Source organism: Pinus tabuliformis, chromosome 2_1 (assembly GCF_031772625.1).
Source record: "Pinus tabuliformis cultivar Carrire ecotype Pingquan chromosome 2_1, CPIR1, whole genome shotgun sequence".
Taxonomy (NCBI): Eukaryota; Viridiplantae; Streptophyta; class Pinopsida; order Pinales; family Pinaceae; genus Pinus; species Pinus tabuliformis.
Window position 1 is genome coordinate 675,572,603 of NC_142299.1, and position 24,604 is coordinate 675,597,206.

Below are 24,604 nucleotides of genomic sequence, written 5' to 3' on the forward strand. Positions count from 1 at the left end.
ACATTTTTCGAAGGATCTTACATCTCATGTGTTCATTAGAGAAAGGGTGATTGTGACAAATACTAGGAGAAATCCAAAGGCATTTGCTTCAACCAACTTGGCCTTTGAAGGTGATACCAAGTCAAATACAAAGTATCTAATGGTCGACAATAGGAAAATGACAAATAACTTGTAGGCTACAAGGAAAAAAATTGAGCAACTCCAAACAAAGGTCTAGAAAGCAACTCTTGCATAGGTATATCTAGAAGAGCTAAAGGCATCCATACTTGGTGAAGTATCTACATTGGGAGGAACCATGTAGAGCCATTATGAGGAGCTTGTCACCGTGAATAAGGCAGTTGTTTGCTTGCATGACATGCAACAAAAGTGCAAGGATAATGCTAAATGCCTCAAGGTTGTCCATACAACCATCACTGTCATGCATGAGTGGTCAATGCAACATAAATGGGCATTGTTCGAATTGGAAAAGAAAACAAGGAAACATGCAGAGTTGGAGAAAGCACAAGTGCAGATGATCATATAGAGTAAGAAAAAACTTTCCTCATACATCGCCAATATTTAGGCATCATATGCACAATTATACAACACGTATTTCCTGGTGACAACACATAAGATCCCTTCTGTTGGCTAACCCACCGAAGCCAATCACAAGAATCAAGTTAGGCAGGAGGTTGAAGAATACTTGGACCATATCAGATAGATCATCACCAAGGAATATTTGGAGGTGAACAAAAACAATATTCAGAAGTACATTGGTGGCCCTAGCTAGGTCAAGACCATGTTCCTCATGCTGAAGAAGGAAATCCAAACCAATTCCAAATTAGTCTACTCAGATGTAATGGAGGCTAGAGCCTGCTTCCATCCTAATCCCATTGCACAGATTGGGGAAGTCATCCCACAATAAAAGGCTTGGCACTGTTATGTGACTGAGGAGCTATAATTTGAAGTGGCTGAGATGGAGTTTCCCCAAACTCAAGCTTAACTTGTTTTGTCTGATTAGGCTGTCTAGTTGACTTTAACCAATTTTTTCTTACATGGGTATGAGTGATATTGTAATTTTTTTTGTAATTACTTAGAAGTCGAATTCCAAGTGTCAATTGTGGAATGTGAAGAATAATTTTGAAATGAAGTTCTAATTGCACAGTTGAAGGAAGTTAAAAAGTCATGAGGGAAGTCAAAGATTCACAAAGGGGGATGAATAGTCACCCATATTGTTATAAATATACCCTCATTAGTCATGTAAAGGGCTTTTGGCCATGCATTTGGATTAGGAGCAGAAGCTTGGGAGTTTTTAGCGTTGGCTTCTCCATAGCATAGAGGGATTATCTTTTTTTGGAGGAGAAGGTGTAGGATTCATGTTCCACTATTGGAATGAGTGGTTCGTCAATTGTATATGTATGCTTGGGACTTTCACTTTAATAAAATCTCAAAGCTGGCACATTTTCATGGATATGTTGTGAATATAGTAGGAATTATATTCTTGTTATGTTTGCAATATATGTTATTTCATTTACGCTAACGCTTATGAACTATTTCGTTTGCATTAGTATGAATCTTGTTGAATACGTGCTATTGTATATTTCCATCATAATTAAGTTGTGAATTATTTTGTAGGCTAACTTGTGATTCCTTTTATGCTCATGGGTTCCTTTCAAGTTGCATACTATTATAGGCTTCCAAGGTGCTCAATCACTTTCCCTTCGTCATGTTAGAACCTTTCATCCATTCCACTCGACCCTTCAAAAAGCTATACACTTGTTTCACCCAAGTCATGAATACATAATTATATGTGTTATTGCATCTAACGCATAACACTAAATCCCACTATTGAGGAAACCAGACCGTATTCTGGATGGGACTCCTACTCCAAACGGTGTCAGGTCTATTTAGGACTTCATATTAGGGACATACCCTGAATGTTGGTGGGTCCAATGCCATAAAAAATGCGGAAATTAATTGAGCCGAGCTTCCCTAGAAATAGATTATCACAATATTGAAGCCCAATAACAATTATACATACTTTCTTGGCCATCCTTTCGCTATCGAAATGCGGTGTTTGCAGGAAGGTCTGGGAAGTCGAAGATAGCAAGAATTGCAATACAGTTATATTGTCCACACTTGAAGGGGAAGTGTCTACCTTGTTCATGATGGAGGATCAATAGGTTTGTACTTTTTTACCGCACTTAATGGGGTGAGCCACCTAAAACTCGAGCATAGTCATTGCAAGGCCTATGGGCTTTATCTTCTATGAAATTTTTAAATTTATTATGGTTATTTCGTTCGTCTATGAAATGATTATGAAAGTGATTCAGTACTCAGAGAGAATGGTTGATAAAATTGCGATTGTCTTATCATGGAGTCTTACCTGCTCCGATACCATTGATCCAGATCTTAGGGGGCCAAGATCTCAGGAACTGAAGAGAAAAAAACAAAAGACAACACACCAATAAATTCTTTATTAAAATAGTGAGAAAAAGGTTACATCTCCATTTTTTCTCAATTAATCTGTCTTTTACAAAGTGAGGCTCCTCATTTACCATGGGCAATTATCATGGTTGGATACCATGGGTATATATCCTGGGTGGATTTCATTTCATTTCATTTATTTATTTTTAGATCATACGTTTAATAAAATAAAGAAGTCTATAAGTTATGGCAAAAGTGCATAAAGAAATAATTGATAAATATCAAAATACAAGATAAGTATTTCACAGATAAGAGTATGATTTTAAAAACATATGAGTAATTGTATATAATCCTTACCCTTTCACAAGCATGCATAGGAATTTCGATAATCTAAGCCTTAAGAGAAAAATTATAGAGAAAACCTTTGGGGTTTGGGTAGGTTTACTCACTACTTTCATTAAAGATTGATGATTAGGGTATTTGGATAAAACCCTTATTTCTAATGATTAATTTCAAGGAAAAAATATAAAACATCAATGCAACAAAATCGTATGTAGAAAGAATACTACATCGATTCATCGTACAGTTTTAAATAAACACCATGGAATTGTATTAATAAATACAACTATTTATTGGAAAATTAGCCATATAATCTGTTTGAGCAAGAACCACAATAAAAAATTATGGTTAGGTAATAGTCATGGAGAACACTGTATACAAAATGACCTTTCTTCTTCAAATAAAAAATACATATGTGAAGGCCGCACTGACCAACAATACTATCAATATAGAGACAAAGTCCCAAATTAAATATACATTATATAAATAGTGATAGGAATCCAATAAGGGTTGGTCGGAAAAAAATCTTTTCGCTCCTAGGATTGGAATTTTAGAACATAAATTGTAACTATAGATAACAATAAGGATGTAAACCCCATGATTGCAAATCCTTAGCATAAAAATACAAGAAAATATGTATCAAAACCTAGATAAATTTGTCGAACCAAGAACTCCAAGGATCATTAGAGAAAATTTGAGGTAAAAATGGGCCTCAAAACAAAAATGTACAACCAAATCAACTTTATAAGAACCAATAGGATTCAAGATGATGACAAGGATTAAAAATAAACTTTATAAGTATTGATTGAGACATTAATTCCATGATTCTCTTCTTTGAATTTCTTGAACAATTCTATTTGAGTGGTGTTCAAGATATGTTTTGGATGCTCTTCATACTGATTTCGTGTTATTCTTCGTCACATCACATCCATTTCTTTTGGTGAAACACGTGAATTTTTCATCCAATATTCACATATCATATTTTTAACATTTTCTCCAAGTCTATCTTTGTATGGTTTCCTACAAATGCCTTTCCAACAAGCACGCTCATCATTTTCATCTATTTGGAATCTAAATTTCCTATGATTGTGCAATTTTTTTCATGAGGTCCCTAATGCTTCTGTCATAGATTTTATCAAACTATTTTCTTGAGTAGTTGATGAAACCACTGCTGTTTGTATCTCTCTACATGCATCTAGATCACTTTTTTTTCAAGATCTTCCGAATGATTTTAAAGCACTATTTTTATTTTCAATCACATTCTCCTTCACATTTTTAACTTTTGTTGATTTTTTAACGCCAAATAGTGTTGTAGCTTCTTTTAATTTATTCGATGTTAAGAGACCTCTAAAAATTTGAGCTTGAACTATCACATTTTTATCTATGAAGAACTTACCAATAATTTAACATGATCAAGTTTTTTGATACTATCACATTTTTAACTCTGAAGAACTTATCAATAATATAACATGATTAACTTTTTTATCTTCATATGTGCTAGTGTCAATATTTTATAACGTCTCATCATCAATATTTATTTCACCTATACATATGAGAATTTAATGTAAATGAGTATAAATATACATTAAATAATCAAATTAAAAAATAGAGAATGAAATTGAAACTAGTAAATATATATAATTTCAATAATGCATGACATATATATACATACCTATGGGTGGTTCAACTTCTTCTTCACTTGAATCTCTTTCAACATCTTCAACAACTTCATCAATGACTAGTTCATTTTCTTCTTCACTTTGTCTTTCATCATTTTCAATCTCATCGTCAATGTTTTTTTCCGAAGAAAAAACAGTAACTTTTTATTAAAAAGATAATGAAAAGTTACATCTGCTTATGCAATGAAGCATGTAGTGAGCTGCCACAAGGGCTCTACGCAGCGTTAGAAGACTAACGTGCAAAAAGAAATATGAAGAAGAGAAGAGGAAAGAGAGAATGAAAAGGAGCAGAAAAACTGAAAATAGTTCAAGTTTTCCGCCCCTTTTTCTTTTCGACCTTACGCCACTCTCCTTGAGTGGGCTCGGTCGAAGCAATGATCAACTGTGTTTCTACATTCTGTAATCCAATTTCTTTGTCTGAATCTGAGGTATCTGAGTGGTGATGTCGCTTGGTACCTCCTATGCTGTGGTCCACGCTTGTCATCTTTGCCTTATTGTCTTTTGTGTTTCCTTTCTGTTTCTCCATTTCTTGAGCTGCCTCGGTCTTCTCTGCAGAGATCTCTTCCTCCTCTGCTTCTGATTCTTCGTCCTCTGAAGCTGGTGGTGAGAATTGCCATCCTTTCCGCTGCTTCCCTTTCTGCTTCTTTTTACTCTTGGCTTCTGGGCATGTGCTTTGTAAGTGTCCTGTCTGCCTACAGAGTCTACATCTGAAGGCGGTATTTTCATAGTCTAGCACTTGCAACCAGTTTTGTTGTTTGTAGATCAGCCTTATATTGTCCGGCAGCCCTTTACTTAAATCTACTTCCACACAGATACGTGCGTAAGTGTAGATTCTCTCATCAATCCTTTCCAAATCTGTTTTGATATATTTCCCAATGCTGTTCCCTATGCCTTCCAGGACTCGTTCATTCCAAAAATGCAGAGGTAGATTATATAGTCTAACCCAGACCGGCATTTTGGTTACAGTCATTTTGTTTGGATCAAAATCTGGAAACCATGGGGTCATAAACAGCCCCGATGTTCCCCAAAACCAGGGTCCTGCACTGATGACTGTGTCTCTGACTTCCTTGGATGAAAATCTGACTATAAAAAACCCCTTTGAGCAAAGGTGAATATCACATTCCATGGTCCAGCTGGTGAAGATCCAATGGAATAGATCCAGGGGTTTTGGCCAAAAACTGTTGAAACGACAAATGAGAGCTTGCGTTTCATAAGACGCTACGAAATCATCCAGCCCAGAAGAATCTAAGTTTAAAGCTGGGGTTTGCTCTGCCTGATCTACTATGTATGGTCTGGGTATATGGCTGCCTTGATCTGGAGAGGACCCTGAATCTCTGCTGCCCTGTAAAATATTTTTGTAGGATAACCCTCCCTTGGGTTGGTGCTGAGGTGCAGTTTTTTTTCCTTTGTCTCCACTTTGCTGTCCCTTAGGCGTAGCCCCTCCTCTCAATCTGAGGTTTAATGAAATGGTTGACCCTGGCCCAATCTCATAGCTTTCCATCGGTCTACAGTCCTGTAGAGACCGCCTTCCACTGACCAGGTGTTGGATCTGGACTGGGTATCCCATTTCTACCCATATTTGTTGTTTCAGTTGCATGGAGGTAGTTCCTGCATAAACCCACACTAACCGGGATTTCCCTTGTGGGGGTTTAATCAAAATCTGAAAACAATTTTTTGTTACCTGTTCTGGCTGAAGGTCAAGCTCCAGATCTGGCCCTGATCTTCTTCGTTTTTCCTTTTGCATGTCAAGATCAGCGTGAAACCTGCTCGATCTGGGGATGGTGTCTTCGATCTGCGGCTTGGGATCAATCTGAACTCGTATGGAGGCTAGATCAAGTAGATCTGAGCCGAGGCCACACTGATTTGATCCATGTGTTGCAGAATGTGGCGGATCTGCACCATAGATTGATGAAGGAAGGAGCGGATCTGCATCAAGCAGACCTCCCCTACCGATTCTCCATGGATATTGGGGTTGACGAGGCCCGGCCTCCAGATGCCATTCGTCACGCAGCTTTCTAAAGTCAGAAGCGCATTTTAGGGCTACGATCTTCTGCAGAGGAAAACCCTCCTTGTATATCCATGCCGGAATGGGACCTTCGGTTGCTCGAGTAAGGCCTAGATCGTGTAGATCCATGCCGTAGTTACAAAGTTTGAGCCCATTCGTTGGAGGGGAGGGCAAATCTGCAACATGCAGTCCCCCCCAGCCGTTACTCCACGCATTCTGATTTTGACGGGCCCTGGTCCCTAAACTCCTTACGGCCCAACGCCTTCCTTGTTCCAACGCGCAGTTTGGTGCTTCGATCTTCAGCCATCCCGCCGCATTCACTGTTAACCCAAATCCTGTGTCGCCCTCGAGGCCTGAGACTGGCTTGGGGGCCACTGCGGCTACAAACAGAGCTTCGCTCGGCCATACCCTAATCAACGCCATCGCTTCCGAGAACACACTTTCTACCGATATAATCACATACAACAACCTCTCATCGTCAATGTTATGAGGGAAATCTCTCTCTTTACATTGCAAAATATTTTTCAAATTGTTTCATCAAATAAAAATTAAATTGCACAATACACTATTAAAATTTAAATATCCTTTACAATATGTACATCTACATACCTGGTTCAACTTCTTCCTGTTGATATTGGTTTTCCCTTTCAATATTTAAATGTTCTTTCTTCTTTCTTCTGTAATATTTTTTCGAGTATTCTCTATGAAACTCAATGTCTCTAATTCAATCATATTTTATCTTGTAATTTTTTCAATTCCCCATGATAATTCAATCTATATAGATTTAAAAAAAATGAATGAAAAATTTATATTAAGAAATATATTTTCAAAGAAAAAATTTTATACTTTAAAAATATATTTAAAAAATTTACAATCATGGAGAAGAAAGTGGGCAATAGATATTTTTAGTAAAATAAATGTTTGAAAAAAACTTTAATACTAAAACATTAAAAAATCTTACTTATGCTATCCATAATCTTATTTACCCATTCAAGAAATTTATTACTGAAAAAAGTTTACTATCTAAAATCTAGTCCAAAAAGGTTCACTATCCGAAAGGTAGATCCATTTTTTTTTTCTATCCATTTATCATATAAATGAACACCCTATATTCTATTTCAACCTTGTCAACACTCAAAGACAAGTCAACAACAAACCATACTCAACAAAAATAATCAACCCAAACCCTAGCTCTACAATCCAATAGCACTTAACACTAGTTGTAATACAACAAGTATTAAACCTTGGTTCATGTATATCAACAACATCATCCCTGGCACATGAGCCAACTTTACAATAAAATATGCTTAACATTGTCAAACTTAGTATCTTCAGTAGTAAACCCTTGTGATTAGCAACATTAATAACCCTGAATAATAAATATATCTAATAATATAATGATACACTAGAATTAGCAATACATCCTAAATATTCATACAACCAAACCCTAAATCAGGAGCTTTGGCAAGCTTAACTTAAACCAAAAATTCAAAATTCTTCAATAGTAAACTCAATGAAATATATGATACATTTTTTCTTGTAAAGATTATATTCTTAAAAAATTTTCATATGCCTTTTAGTAGAAACATCATCATCTCCTTTAAATCTTCGAAGGGTTTCAAGATAATTAATATGCATATCATGGAGAACTAGTGGGAGATTTATGGTTTTATACTTATTTGTGAATTTAGAGGAATAAAGGTTCTACACCTTTGTAGAGGTTTTCTCAAATTGGTTAATCATTAAAGGTGTTTCATCAAGTTAGTTAATCACTAAAAGAATGTCCCCATATATCTCTTGATGAATAGGACTACCAATGGCTCATGATGGTTTTCAAGAGGTAAAAGTGGAAAATATTTATCATCTTTAGCTTATGCGGAATAGATAAAAAAACATTTTTAAATATACAAAAAGAAAATAAGAGGACTAATTTGTTACAGATCCATTTGGGCACATCAAATCCCAACATTTAGATCAGTGTTTTAGGGCTCATCAAACCCTAAATTCAGTTGTTTCATGCCCTAAATAAGTCAACTCTTTGAGTGCCTCCTTCCCAGACAGTTTCACGACTTGAAGACATCCAGAAATTGCCTCTAGAGGGACCAACACAGGTAAGCCCTTATGAAGGTGTGCTGCAGAGAAGTTGAGTCCACTGCCAGGGTACTCTGTAGAGCGCTTATGCTTTCCTTTCACCTGCGCTGGGCGAGAATGAGCGAAATTCACATAGGGTTTGGGGAATATTCTTATCTTTTGGAGTCATCTAGAAGTTTCCCTTTCTTATAAACTCCAATGAGCTCGAAAATGGATGAGGAATGAGTTAAGGATCATCATATCCTCTCATCCCTTCCTCCATGGAACTAATTCTAAGTATGGAAGGCCATTCAATGTCACCATTAATGACAAAACCTCCTTCATCTTCCTATAAATTGACCACTCATCTAAGTGATCAGGGGTTGGATTATGTTGAATTATAAGGAGATAATGCTGCTATGAGACTTGACTTTAGAGAAAATGATGTGATGCTGCAAGCTTGTCTTGCTTTTGATGTGATGTGGATGGGATCCAAGCTGAAGGAATGACTTTGAATCAGACACGGATGGTTGTAATTCCTTCTTCTATCTAATAAAGTGTTTGAACCTTTTTCCATATGGTGTGTTCTTTCACAACACTTATATGTATGAATTGCTTATGATTCCTTTCATTTATATTCAATGGATTGTATGCTTTGATCGATTTTCGTCTTCTGTTGTGTTACAGGGTGATTTTCAAGCAGATTAATTACGAGAAAGAGCAATGGAATCGATACAAAGGAGACAAGAGGAAAGAGGAACTACAGGTAGGCCTTCTATCCTCTCTTGTTATCTATTTCTTATAGGGAAAGTCTAAAACACTTTAAACTATTGTTCTAGGCACAACTACTTGTCTAGTGAATTAGTATTTATCCATAGATGCTAATTCTCCAAAACAAATTGGCGACTCTGCTGGGGATTTTATCACCTTTCCTAGTAGCTTATTCACCTCCTAAGACATTCTTGTAGACCCTACTTGTGTTCATTGATTGTATTTTAGCTCTTTTGCATTGAATTTTGGTAAAAAATTGAGGTTAGATGACTCTTGAGTGGTCTCTCAGAAATCATCGCAGGCTTGGTTAGGGGACAGTGCTTTGTAGAGCACCCTTGAGTGAGAGATAGTGCTCTGCAGTGCAGTTAGGCCCTCTTTGACTTGCGATGATCAACCTAAGGTAAAATTCCCACCTTTGGAAAGTGTTTTTGCCAACTTTTCTCTATTTTTTTGCTTGCGATTGATTAATGAATGTCATGTCTTAGAGAACAAATTTTTATCTCCTTTGCTAGCCCTAATTTGATTTGATTGATTAATGTTTCTTTAATGTTTTCTTTGTCATTATCAGTCTATAGTCAAAGTTAGAATATAGTTGATTAATCTTCATTCAAAAGAAAGTGTGTAAAGTCTTCTTTTCCTTCGAAATAGAACTATCATCAAAGTCTTCTTTTCCTTTGAAATAGAACTATTGTCAAAGTCTTCATTCTTATGAAAGATTGATTGACTTTATGTGCATATTTCCTTTTTTGTTCATCATAACATTAAGGGATTCAAAAAGAAAAACTTGCATCGTTCATATTGTATTTTGTGAATGCTTGAAAGGAATAGCTAGGGAAATTGCATTAGATGTGCTCTTTGCTCTTTGTCAAAAATTTGATTGCTCTATCCCTACTAGCTAAGGATTTTCATTGTTAAATTGAATGGAAAGAATGCTTATCATATTAGTTTCATTTTAGGAATTGCAAACATACATCACGTGGTGAACCTTGAAAGGCAAATTCTAAAGAATATCAACTTAAAATTTATCTGAATTTACCTAATGGAGCATTGTCACCTAACGAAAAACATTTAGAGGTCTAGGCTAGAGACGTGTTCCGACATTGTAAAACAAAGCAGCTGTCGCTAACTTGTCTGCAATACATCCCGAGTGTGATACCTCATTCCACGTACATGAGTATATCGTAGCTCGTCCACATACCTTCGGGTATATAGGGCGGTGTTACAGTACATAAAGTATATGGGAATGCTCTCACTGTGCGGTTTTGCATTAGACAGTGCTTATACAGATTGGGCCTCCACGTACTTTCGGGTATATATGGGAGGAAAAAACTAGGTTGCTATCCATCCTTAGGTAACCGAGTCGGCTACCTTGTACACTGTGATACACCGAACACAACATTCAGGGAGATTTCCTACCCGTACTTCTTGGTTCACCGGGAGGTATTCTGCAGTTCACAGTTGCTTGGTAAACCTTTTGCCTAGATTATCCCTCTTTTATTTTGTTATGTTACTTTGATTAAAATAAAATTAATTTACCGCAGATAACATCCTCCACGCTTGCTCCTTAGTTGATCTTAGGTTGAAACATATGGCGACAAATCTAGAGTCCACCAATCAAGGAATTCCTTTTGATGGGAATCCTAGTCCTTTTCCTCCTTTTGGAAATATTGGTGCTCCATATATGGCTACATTGTCCCTTCCGGTATTTACCATTGGCTTTCTAGTATGGTTGTTTTCAACCTCCTTGGTTCAAAATGTCATGATTTCTCCACAATCGAGTACACCTCCAACTGGAAAAAATCAACCTCTAGTTGGTCCTAAAGTTGAGCCTTTGTCTTCTTCCTCGATTGTCTCTTCCTCCCCTTCTTCCTCTTCGTTTGGTGAAAGTATTGGTACTAGTAACCAGGTGGCTAAGAAGAAGAAGAAAGGGAAGAAGAAGAAGAAGAAGCAAATTCAGCAGAGGGGCAACCAAGCAACCATTTCTTTAAATGCAACATCTGATGAGAAACTGTCCATGAAGCCTCACAAAGTTCGATATCCATGCAAACTTTGTGTAGGAGACCATCTTCTTCGAAATTGTCCTGATATTCCTTAGATCTTAGAAGAATGGTCTTCTCGTTCACATCATCCTGTGTCATCAACTTCTGGAGATCATGCTGGTGACACACCATCAACTAGTGAAAGTAAAGTTCATGGAAAGAAGGGTAAAGTTAAGTTTCCCTGTAGGTTATGTGAAGGGAATCACCCCATTCACCTTTGTCTCGATTTGGATGAAGCCAAAAAAGTGTTGGGTAACCGTCCTGTTTCATCGCTGCGACTTCCATCTGGTTACAGGAGACTTTTCCTTAATTCTTCACTAGTTGATGAATTGACTGACCAAAATCAACAGTCGATCAAACCCACTCTCTCTGAAAGTGAATCCTATGAGTCTATACCCGACCCAAATCAACACATCGAGGTAACAGTTGAACCAATTTCACCTTCAGTTAATAGTACCTTTCCTGAAGAGGGTGAATATGATACCACTCAGGTTCTTTTTGTTTCTTCAGATTCCAATGAGCTTGGGGGCAATCTTCCTGTTCCATCAAGACAAGAGGAAAATCCTCTCACTCTCATAACTCAAGGGGTTAATTCTCCCGTTTCTATGGTACCCCCTCCAAGTAGTCTGGTCACTTCCTTTGATTGGAATCGACTGGCAGGATTCCATCTTCCTTCTTATGTGCCTTTCCAGATCATAGTACAGGTTTGTAATATGATTGTATCTGGCACTATTATAGATGAAGGTGCATATGTGAGTATCCTTTCCTCAACTGCTTGGCAAGCGCTCGGTTCGCCGCCACTTGTGCCAATTACCCAGAATCTGTTGTCTTTTAATAAAGGAACCAGTCAACCATTAGGGATCCTTCCTCAGTTGCCTATTACTTTGGGAGGAAAATTCGTTTATTTGAGCGTGATGGTAGTCTCAGGTCCTTTAGATTACAATTTACTTCTAGGGCGTGACTATGTTTATGACGTGGGAGCTATTGTTTCAACACTCTTTCGAGTGATTTTTTTCCCGCATGAAGGCAAATTGTCACCGTTGACCATCTTTCATTTCCTGATCCAAATATGGCTTCCAGTCAACCATCTTCCCTAAATGATCCTTCTGTACCAATGGTATTGTCCCCACCACGGGTTAATTATGTGGCAACCTGTTCCATACCTACTTCAACTGACGATCAATTCAGTGATGTTGTACATCATGTACTGGGGGCATTGGAACTAGATCTCTCCTTCATGACCTCTTATGAGTTAGAAACAAAGGAGTATGAGGATTGTTCCTTGTCTTGTGTCAACCTCGTTAAAAATGAAACAAGGAATATGAGGATAGTTCCTTGTCTTGTTTCAAGCTCGTTAAAAAGTGAAACAAGGAATCTGAGAAGAGTTCCCTGTCTTTTGTCAAGCTCATTAAAAAATGAAACAAGTTCCCTTGGAGAAAAGTTCCAAGTTGAGTCTTTGATTAGATCTCGTAAAATCCCAGTCGAGTCTTTCACTTGATCTCGTAAAAGAACCTTCATTCTATCCACTTGATAGCCACAAGTAGTATACGTAGGTGAATGTAATGAAGCTTGAGGGGCATGCACCTAATGGTAAAGTTAAGTTTCCCTGTAGGTTATGTGAAGAGAATCACCCCATTCACCTTTGTCCCTATCTGGATGAAGCCAAAAAGGTGTTGGATAACCATCCTGCTTCACCGTAGCGATTTCCATATGGTTATAGGAGACTCTCCCTTTCATCATGCTGGGGGCATGTAAACTGAATCCAAGCATAGTTTTTTGTTTCGAGCTTGTGTAAAAATGAAACTGAATCCAAGCATAGTTTTTCGTTTCAAGCTTGTGTAAACATGAAACTGAACCCAAGCATAGTTCCCTATGGTTCAAGCTTGTGTAAAAATGAACCCATTTCCATTTTTAACCCTCGTGATTGCCATTCTATCAGCCTCTTTCGTCAGATGAGCCTTGGTTGTTTTCATCCCATCACCACCATCCCTTTGGCTGATCATATGCTTTCACTTGGTTGTTTTACCCTTTTTGAGGAACAGTTGCAATGAGTGGTCTTATTAGCCAGCCTCTTCACATAAATCAACATGTTTTGAGAAGTTCCAACATCACTGGAACCAGTTGCTATCCTAGACACCACTCATTCCTCAAAGTGGAGTCCTCTTTAAGCTCTTTTCAGACTCTCTAAATATGAAAAGATTGCTGAGCACTTGTCCTTTCCAGCTCGTTAACAGATTGGAATTGATATCTCTCTTATATTATTTTACGCTTTTTCAGACTTGAAAGATTAATTTACAAAAAAGAACTTGTGGAGTTTTCTTTTTGTCCCTTTTCAAACTCTCTAAACATGAAAAGGACCGAGTTATCTTTGTCGTTAAACTCGCTAAAACATCAAAATAGCAACAAACTTGTCCATCTATACAAGACTGAGTTTCACCTTCGCTAGACTCGTTAAAACATCAAATAGCAATGGATTCACCCAAAGGGTGAAATTATATAACAAGCATATGTTATCCTGCTCAAGCTTGATAAAAATAAAGAGGTACTGGTCAACAATGACTGGGGAAAATGGGAAAAAGGGAAAACCACTTTATGGTAGCAGGTCGCTCTTGAACATGACACTTTCACTCCATCACCGTGACTATCTGAGTTGGGTTATTAGCTTGATGGTTATCACACCATTGGTCTATCATACCATCCATCACTTTGTTTTGGGTCAATGCTACCAATTCACTTTAGTGTCGCTGACATGTTCAAGAGAAGTCATTCAGTCAAAATCAATCTTTTGCAATACCATAAACCTTCATTTTCATGACCGCCATTCCTGGACCTTGTGTCATTAGTCAAATTATATCTCTAAAATCACTACACTCATTTCGTGTCATTGATGTGGGATACATCAAGGCTCTCCTGCGACGAGCTGCTTCTTGTCAACATCAACTCATTATCCAAGAAGTTGACTTAGAAACACCCATGTAGTAGCTTGATGCTTGCATGCATCAATGGCAGGTTTCTCGCTTTCGGTGATAGGCATACATCAATGGGCTTCGACCAAAATACTTTGTATGGTATTAGACATCAAATCATCCATTCACACCATGCAGAATGTGCTGCAGTACCTTGAGGATCATTATCATTATCGGTGATTTCTCTCGCATCTGTTAACAACTTACATCATCGGTTGGTAATAAGATGGTATCTTCCCATGTTCGACTTCAGATCACATATTCACATGGTTAGACTCGTACTTTAGTGAACGATTGAGCGAGATTGAAGACCCCAGATGTAGTTTCATCCATTCGGGCTGCGATTTCAGGAGTACTAAATCATATGTACAATGGCTTTACATTGATAGTCATTCCGATCATGGGTCTATATCTGTAGACGACTGTTTATGTACATGTAATGAAATTTTATAAGCTGAGCATGGGTATGCCTTCCCTCAACAATTCATGTAAAATCAAATATCATGATATATGTATTGTAATTGATGCAGGTCACCTTCCACTTTGATACCTCCTCATCACATCGTAAAGCATTTCATTCGACATTGGCATTTTTCCGACTTCATGCTTTAGGGGGCAACTGTTACAAATCCATTTGGGCACATAAAATCCCAACATTCAGATTAGTGTTTTAGGGCTCATCAAACCCTAAATTTAGTTGTTTCATGCCCTAAACAAGTCAACCCTTTGAGTGCCTCCTTCCCAGACAATTTCAAGACTTGAAGACATACAGAAATTGCCTCTAGAGGGACCAACGCAGGTAAGCCCTTATGAAGGTGCGCTGCAGAGTAGTTGAGTCCACTGCCAGGGTGCTTTGCAGAGCACTTAGGCTTCCTTTCACCTGCGTTGGGTGAGAATGAGCGAAATTCACATAGGGTTTGGGGAATATTCTTATCTTTTGGAGTCATCTAGAAGTTTCCCTGTCTTATCAACTCCTATGAGCTCAAAAATGGATGAGGAATGAGTTAAAGATCACCCTATCCTCTCATCCCTTTCTCCATGGAACTAATTCTAAGTATGGAAGGCCATTCAATGTCACCATTAATGACAAAACCTCCTTCATCTTCCTATAAATTGACCACTCATCTAAGTGATTAGGGGCTGGATTATGTTGAATTGTAAGGAGATAATGCTGCTATGAGACTTGAGTTTGGAGCAAATGATGTGATGCCGCAAGCTTGTCTTGCTTTTGATGTGATGTGGATGGGATCCAAGCTGAAGGAATGACTTTGAATTAGACACGGATGGTTGTAATTCCTTCTTCTATCTAATAAAGTATTTGAACCTTTTTCTATATGATGTGTTCTTTCATAACGCTTATATGTATGAATTGATTCTGATGCCTTTCATTTATATTCAATGGATCGTATGCTTCGATCAGTTTTCGTCTTCTATTGTGTTACAGGATATTTTTCAAGTGGATTAAGTATGGGAAGGAGAGACGGAATTGATACAAGGGAGACGAGAGGAAAGTGAACTACAGGTAGGTCTTCTATCCTCTCTTGTTATCTATTGCTTATAAGGAAAGTCTAAAACACTTTAAACTATTGTTCTAGGCACAATTACTTGTCTAGTGAATTAGTATTTATCCGTAGATGCTAAATTGTCCAAAACATAATTAACAAGATCAAAGCTTCTTGAACCAAATGCTTCAACATATACTTAACCATTTTGTAGTAAAATGTTTCTTTGCTAAAACAAAATATTTTCTTTAGAGTTTCCAAGTGAAAAGTTTTAAAATACATATTTTCTTGAATAACTAAAAAACATGTTTGTGTAATCCTATTCACCATCAAGTCACAAAATTTTAATTATATTTTATTACCCAGAAAATAAATTTTTAACTTAGATCCTCGGTAATAATGCCAAAACAAATGTTGTCCCTCAGCTTGATAGAATTAAGAATCAATGCCAAGGCATCCTAGGGAAGTTAGAAATAATCCTTGCTTTAGGTCCTAACCTAGCCCTAGGATTAGAGGGGCTAAACCTCAATGTGTTAGAGATGATAATCCCAATGAATTACCTCAAAACAATTCATTTAAACCCTTAAATTTATAGGTTTGATTTGGTTGATAAAATAAAAAGTGAAAAGCTGAAATAGGTTAATTAAAAAGATACGCTAGAATTAATATGTTTGGACCAAAGCACCTCCAAAAGTCGCCTTCACTCCCACAACGCAGATACTATAAGATTAATAGGTGAAAGATTTAGAAGAGACATATGCAAAATGAATAGTGTAGGTATTCATTGACATAGTGAAGGAAAAATATATTAAGCATTAATGGAAATAGAATTATTATTTTAGGATCAATTTAATAAGTAGGAAAAGTATGAAATTTACATAAGTAATTCCTTGTATGCATGAAAATAATGAGTCCACCATGTAAACCTAATAATTCACAAAATAATTTTAAACCATGCAAGACCCAATTTTCGATAAATTTATTTACTATAATAGATTAGTGATAATATTTACCATACCAAACCTAAAGTTTAAAGAAGATACACTAATAAAATCCTAACTAGTTCATGTAATACACTCTAAAAATATATATATTTTGTTGTTATAAATTAATAATTAGTTAAAGTAGTCAAAGAAACATAAATACAAGATCATAGTCTATTAACAATAAATACAATGATTAAATTCAAATCATTTATAGATTTGCACAATTGAATGCACGAAAACAAAAGTTTTTGAATTAACATAAAAAAATATTTTACATTCACAATAGAAGCACAATAGAAGCAGTTGGATTGAATTGGATTGAATCCATACCACTAGAGGTAAATCCATTGACTAGTCTTCAATACGCTGTCAAATCTACCTTCTAAATCCCGAAGCACTAGTTTTCATTTCTATAATTAAACTTTCATCCTCTTTTTATTCTTATCCAAGACTTCTCTTTTATTCCCATCCACCCATTAGTTTCTAACTTTTGGTTACATAACCACTTTATATTTCATTTACAAAAGTTGAGTTAAGGTTAAAATTAATTTGAATTAATTTTTCGCTTTTAGTTTCTTCCTAACTTATCAAACCCAAATGTTGAGTGGAAATATGCTCATATTCCACGTTTGACCTTGGAGGAATTTTGAGGCTTTACAAATTTCTTTCTAGTGACCTTTATATTTTTGCCATTTGGAAAGATGAAAATCATCCATCAATTTTCCAAGTAGAGGATACTCTTTCAAGTTATGCATATGCTATATCATGTTCCAAACTTCTCCATTAACATAATCTTCTCTTCCAAAAAGCGTGCTTTTGCGGACATCTTTCTATAAGAAACAACTTCTTCATCATTCAAAATCGCTGATTAGACATTGTCTTCACAACATTGCTAGGATTTTGAACTTTTTTTTCTTTCTACTCAATTGAAATAGGACTTTAATGTTTGTGTATTATGAAACTTCCGTGAATTGATTAAATTTAACCTGTTAACATTTAATAAAAAAATATAAAATAGATAAAATCATTGTTAGTATAAAGTAGATAAAGAAAATATATATATGAAAATTTGGCTTTATAGTTTAGGAGAAGACAACAATCTATGATCAAGGATTTATATGGAAATGGAAAGAAATCAATAAAGAAGAGGCTTAAGGATAAAAAAACTATATGCCGTGTATAAGACTATAGTAATTTATTAAATATGAAATCACAAATATTGATTCAAAGAAAAAATATAATTAATTAATAAGATCAAAATTGCCTACGGTTTAGAAACGAAAAGGAGTTTCTAAAACAATGAGAAAAAGATTATGCTAAAAAAAATTGGTTGAATGCTTAAATTTTAACAAAGATTTTGGTTGAATGCTTAAATTTTGACAAAGATTTTTTTTATATTTTTATTTGAAGGATTATAAACAAATATGTAACCAATAGAGTTAAATGGTGAACTCATGAAGATCAATGAAAAATATCTAATTGTGTTTAAGCACATTATTGTGATCCTAAAAGAGATATTATAATAAAATAAATTTTTTTAATTTTGTTATAAATCACCCCAACATTGAATAAAAATATTTAAAAAGAATTGTATTTTAGATTTCGATGCTTTATTATTATTTTTTTCGTTCTCTAAAAAATAAAATGATTTTTTTTTTTTTCATTCTTTAAAGAATGAAAATGATTTTTTTTTAAATTTTTTTATTTTCTAAAAAATGAAAATGATGAAAATATATTCACAAACAAGTGCTTATGGTATAAATTGGATGACAACCTAGAAAATTTAATCTTTCCAATCCAATAAAAATCTATATACACTATTCTACTCTATTCTACTCATAATAACATACAGGTATTTAAAAAAAAAGGTATTTATTAAAATTAAGCAAATACACTATTTGGGCATTTAATCTAGTAACAAAAGTAATAATTCCTATCCAAGTAATTGCTATAGTGAGTCTCATGAAGTACCTACAAAGAATTGAGCAAATGGGAGAAGGTAGATATCTTAAAGTTATCTTCAATGAAGGAATGAGTGAAAGAAAGAAATCATGGATGAGACAAAACAACAAATGGATGTAAAAGTGGAATATTTACCTCAATGCATGTCCCACAAATAGCAAGGATTTAAAGAGTTTTGTTATGGAGAAGTTTCGCAAGCCTATATGGGGAAAAGAGTTGGGTAGGAAGATGAAGTACTATGTTCAAGAATTCAACCCCACTTGTGATTTCCAACAAAAAAGAGTACATTAGATCTAGCATTCGATGAAGAACAAAGATTCTTATTACTCGGTTAAGAACTAACTCACATCAACTATTGTGCGAAACAGGTAGGTGGAAAAGGCCTAAAGAAGCTTGGGAAATTTGAGTGTGTACTTTTTGCACTTGGGCAGTCGGATTAGAAAAACATTTCATTTTGGAATGTGATGCTTTCAGAGACATCATAAAAAGTTACAACAATATGTTAAGATCCGTTCCTAGCATTATCTTTTTAGTGAGGGGACTCTTAAAAAGTTGTGTAAGCTCATCATTAATTTAAATAATAAGAAGATTAAATTGCAAAAGACAAAAAAAAGAAGCTAATAATCTCATAATTTTTCTCCTTTAAATAATTAAATTTATTAAATTTTATTTATGATTGAAATCGATGATTTTTTTTAAAATTCAAAATTTTAGTTGTAAACGTGTTTGTGAAAGTGTAAATAAAATCACTCTTAAAAATTGTGAAGATACAAAAAAAAATCACGAAAATACCAAACTTCTACGGATTAAACATAGAATTCCAAGAAATTTAACTATGATTCAAGAAATCACAGCTGTGATGTGATCACAGAGAGGATAAAAATTTATTTTACGCCATTTTATGTGTCAGTATGTTTTTTTTAAAGCAATCCACGAACTATGTGAAGGGGTTATTAAAAAATAACGTTCCAGTTATATTTTGAAAATCTGTTTAGTGCTCGAGTGTCAATCTCAACATTAACACGATTCCAGGAAAAGTTTATAATTTAAAAAAATAGTGTCATGGCATTCTTTAAAGTCCCTGTGTAATTTCCTGTCTCAAGCGTCGTGATATTTTCTTTGAAAGCGCCGCTAAAATTGAATTGAAAGAAGCGAGGTGGGATTTTCACTGTGTCATATAATGCGTTGTTTAAGCGATAGTTATCAAGTTTGAATTCGGATTTGAGTAAGATACTATATTGCAATAATTAGATTTAAAAAAAAATTATTTATATATTTTAAAAATTTTCAAATTTACTTGTAATTTAAATGAGGATGTTTATTGTTTTGGCTGGCCCCTTGACTCCTTTTTCTCTGTGGGTTATAAGAAATACCAGTGGCAATCCATTAATGTGTTTTTACAGTTTGTAAAGATAATCTCTTATTAAATTAAAACTAATTTTTTAATTTTCAGTTTTAATATGTTTGAGTGGTAAGAATTGGTTTGTGATATATCTTAAATTCATAATTTTTTCTTAAAATTTGATTATAAAAATATTTTAATTGTATTTTTATAATAAGTATAGATTTATCACTATAAACACTCAAAATCTTAAAACTTAACTACTATAACCAAAATTTCAATATTAAAATAAAACCTAAGTAAATATTCATAATCTTCCCACTACAAAATCGTAATGTTCATTGGAATAATCACTAATTACCACGACAATGAATATATCACAGCAGATTAGAATGAATATTATATAACAATGAAAGAATATATATGATAATCTTATTGCCAAAAACAAGAAGAATCATACATACAAATACAAATACATATATATATATATATAAAACGCAAACAACCAATCGAACCCTGAAACCAAACCCTAGGTTCGAAACCAAACCCTTATTAGCTATATGAAGTAAACAAGAACAAGGAATGAATAAGAGCCATCCAACAATATAAACGATAACTATATGTTATAGACTGCTGAGACCTGAAAAATCAAGGGCTCTTCTAGTGACCAGGAGGTGGTGGGGTGAGAAATGGGAACGGCGGGACTTGGAAGTTTGGAAGGGGAGGAGAGCCTGGAATGGTAGGTTTTGGAAATGGAGGAATACTAAACGAAGGCAGCGGAGGAATTGTGGGGAGAGGAGGAGCGTTGGGAAGCGGAGGAATGCTGGGTAGTGGAGGAGCTTTGGGTAGAGGAGGAACACTGGGCAGCGGAGGAATACTGGGTAGTGGAGGAGCTTTGGGTAGTGGAGGAACACTAGGGAGTGGAGGAGTAGCGAGCTTAGGAAAAGGGGGGACACTGGGAAGGCTAGTTGGTGGAAGCTTAGGTAACGAAGGGATTGTGGGCGTCTGTTGGCCTGCTTTGGAAGATTCATCGGCCTTCTCGGCCATTTCTCGTCCCCGGATCATGGCCAACAAATCTTTCGAATAACAGGATGGAGGTACAGTTTCATGGCGGTAGCTGAACAGGCCTGCACTGTACGTGACAACTCCATTGGAAGCCGACTGTAACGTAAGCTTTGAGGGTGCAGCTGTCGAGGGAATATTGCAGGAGACGAGAGGGCTGTTGCGTGGAGTCACCCAACACTTGTTCAATTGATCAGCAGACTGAAGAATACTGGAAGGAAGTTCCACCCTGAATTCTCCATTCTCGTCTGTTTCTCCTATAATAGAGAGGGTCATCGTTTTCCTGTTGAGAGCGCATTCCACGGCCACCGAAGCTCCTGGTCGTTCATCCAAAAGAGAGAGGAATAGCACAGCGATATAAATTAAATGGTTTATATTTATATATAACCATTAAATTATTTATGTGTTATTTATAATTTTGAGTATCTGTAATATGAAAATGGTAAAAAACTAAAAATACTTGAGAAAATTTTCATTGTTTTTCGGTTACTTTATGCATAAAACTCTACATAAAACTCTACCTGATACAAAGTAGCCATTTCCGGAAAGCCTGTTCTCCAAACATGTATCACAGAACACTTTTCCCACAACCACCACAGACGAATCCTGTTCTTGCTCTGCATAAGTACTTGCACCAGCCAAAGATAAGTAGCATATGAAAAAACCAAGAACAGTCATTAATATCACATTACTGTTAATGGAAGCCATGATAGCTGATGATATTCAATTCGACAGAACAAGTGCGTATATATAGTGGCCTGGACTCCACATTTTCTTTGGTAGTTGCGCTGCCATGTAAAATGAATGCTAAGAAAGTCATAGTTGGGCAGCAAGTAGGTTTCTTGTCCATAGGTGGATTATCTAGAAAAACAATTTTCAACTTTGGTGCGGGTTTTCTTGTGTAATGGCATTCACGTAAATGACTTTCCCAGACAGAGAGCGACGTGCAACTAGAATTATGAAGCTCCACGTGCAGAGCTTTCCATGTATATACAAACATTCTATTTTGAGACTTGACATTTTTGCAATCTCTCTGATTTGGTTTTCAATTGTAAACTTTTTCAAATTAGCTGTTCAGCTGTACAGAGTTGCAGAGTCAATTCTACCATTACGTGACGTGGGCTAAGCTTTGTTGCGTAACGAAATTTACCATTTTGATGAAATCTTCGATACGTTCGTTATTTCTGAAAATTATCTCAGGTAGTACATTGATAAAATCATTAATTATTATAATCGAACCAGTGGATTGTCCCACGTTATCGTCGCCACTTTCCCATTGCTCCACGTAATCCTCGCCACCTGTTACAAGAAACATCGCAAGTTCAACAACTCCTTGCTATTACCGATTCTGCGAATGCGCTTATCCCACGTGGCCCAAACCAAATGTTGTCCACCAATTATCAACCTGTCATCGTGCATACCGAGATACTGATAACTTCGAAGATCCATATAGTTGACCTGCCACATAGCGCTGATATAAGCGGATGTGCTAAATTGGAGTAATATGGTTTGTTATATACATCGCTATTTGGGGGAGAGTTCTTGGTTTCTGTATAGCATTTTTTCTTTAAATTTTTATTTAAATATGATCGGTTTAGATTTGGGTTAGTTTAGCGGTTGAGTTCTGCTTAATGTTTTGTAACATCTTTAGCTTCTTTGGAAAATTATATTTTATTATCATTGCAAGCTTATATATATATATATGCATTTTTTATATAAATTAATGTTAACCCATATTAATATATTATAAATATTAAAACACTCACTCATGTATAATAAGTTTTATAGAGTTAAGATTTAAAAAAATATTCACATAAATTAACTAAATTATAATTTTATATATATTAAAAATATGTAACAATATTTTTAATCATGGAAATTCATCTTTGCTTTACCATGACAAATTCTCAACTTGTAAAGAGCTATTGTTATAATACCATAGGCCAATACTATGACTTATCAATACCACATGCTCAATATGACATGTGTTGATATGACATTTTCTTTAATTAATTAATTTGAGATAAATTAACTAAAAAGCATAAATAAGTCGGAGATAAATCTTAACTCTTGATATATGAATACCATTATGAATATTAGTGCATATTCTATGGAGGTTAAATCTCTACCTTCCACCTAATAATTAATGATGATTAAATTAAAATTATGGAAGAAAACTAAAATGCCTCTCTAGGCATTTTAGATATTTAAAAAAAAAAAAGTCAATTTTTTTTTTAATGATGATTAAATTAAAATTATGGAAGAAAACCAAAATGCCTCTCTAGGCATTTTAGATATTTTCAAAAAATAAAAGTCCTTTTTTTTTCTTCTTAGAATTATGGAAACAAATTTTAAATTTTAAAAGAAAATTAATTAATTTAAATATAATATGAAATTCAAAATATGAAAGCGATATGAAAGTGGAGATGGAGCGATCTGTTAGGTTTTCATTTCGTAGCAACATCAAGTTTGGAGCCGCTACCACGCTTGATTCTACTCTTGATGCTCTCCTCATCTCATGACATGTTTCAACTGTGCTTCTCCCTACTTTCTGTGGAGGCAATAGATGTGAGTGGATTTTCATTGGGGGAGATATGACTATTGCCCCCACTGGGGATCAAATGGGTGGTGAAAACAGAGGAGGGTCCAACCCATTGGAAGCCTCTAGTGTTGAGAATTTGACATGGACGATTTTATGGTTCAAAATCACTTCCAGGAGCCTCTCTATCTATCTTGAAGGAGGCCTAGCACATTCAACTTGGGTGAGAGGAAAACACAAGTTAGGTACCATGGTTTTTATTCCTTTATCCATCATTGTTATCGTATTTGTAGGTGAAATATATGGAAATACACTGTGTTTTTGGCTCAAAAGACTATGGGGACGTTGTTATTTCTGGGGTCAAGTTCCCCTGTCATATCTCCCTGTTTTCAGACAAAATAGGAAAAAGAAAAACATTTTTAGATTTTCATCAAAGATATGGGGCCCGGGGGGATCAATTGTTTTGTGGGCAAAAAATTCAGATTCAATTTTATCTCTTAAACAATCCATTGATGAAATATAGGGCATTCCCTAAATGTTTCAATGTCTGCAATATAAATGGAATGTCCTCCATGACTTCTCCTTGCTCAAAGATAACTATATAACAAGAAACTCATCTATAATTTTGAACTTTAGACTATGTGGGGGTGCTCCCGGGGCCAAGACATCAAATGGTATCTTTGTCTCCTTCATGGAAGTAGTCCCAGTGAGGGCTTATGGACATGCAAAACAAAGCCAAAATATTCTAGGTCCCTATATAGTAGACAAAATGGAACAAACCTTGGCTATGGTGCTTAATAATCTAGAGGCATCTACTCTGTTTTCTTCTCTTCAAAAAAGACAATCATTTGTAGATTTAATGGCTTTTGGCCAAAACCTTAAGCAAATTTTCAATGGGTTTTCACTTCATGGACACCAAATTCTGACATATACTTA

The 24,604-nt window shown here is 35.5% G+C and overlaps 1 protein-coding gene across 1 annotated transcript; it reads right to left on the reverse strand.

Annotated features, from left to right (window-relative positions):
• Window positions 1–20,454: 20,454 nt before the first annotated feature.
• Window positions 20,455–21,864, reverse strand: LOC149202398 (uncharacterized). The gene is made up of 2 exons (XM_089399967.1): window positions 21,651–21,864; window positions 20,455–21,446 (listed from the first exon to the last, which is right to left on the reverse strand). The coding sequence occupies exons 1-2, from the start codon at window positions 21,835–21,837 to the stop codon at window positions 20,728–20,730; spliced, it is 906 nt and encodes a 301-aa protein (XP_089256093.1). The 5' UTR covers window positions 21,838–21,864; the 3' UTR covers window positions 20,455–20,727.
• Between the last annotated feature and the right edge of the window lie 2,740 nt (window positions 21,865–24,604).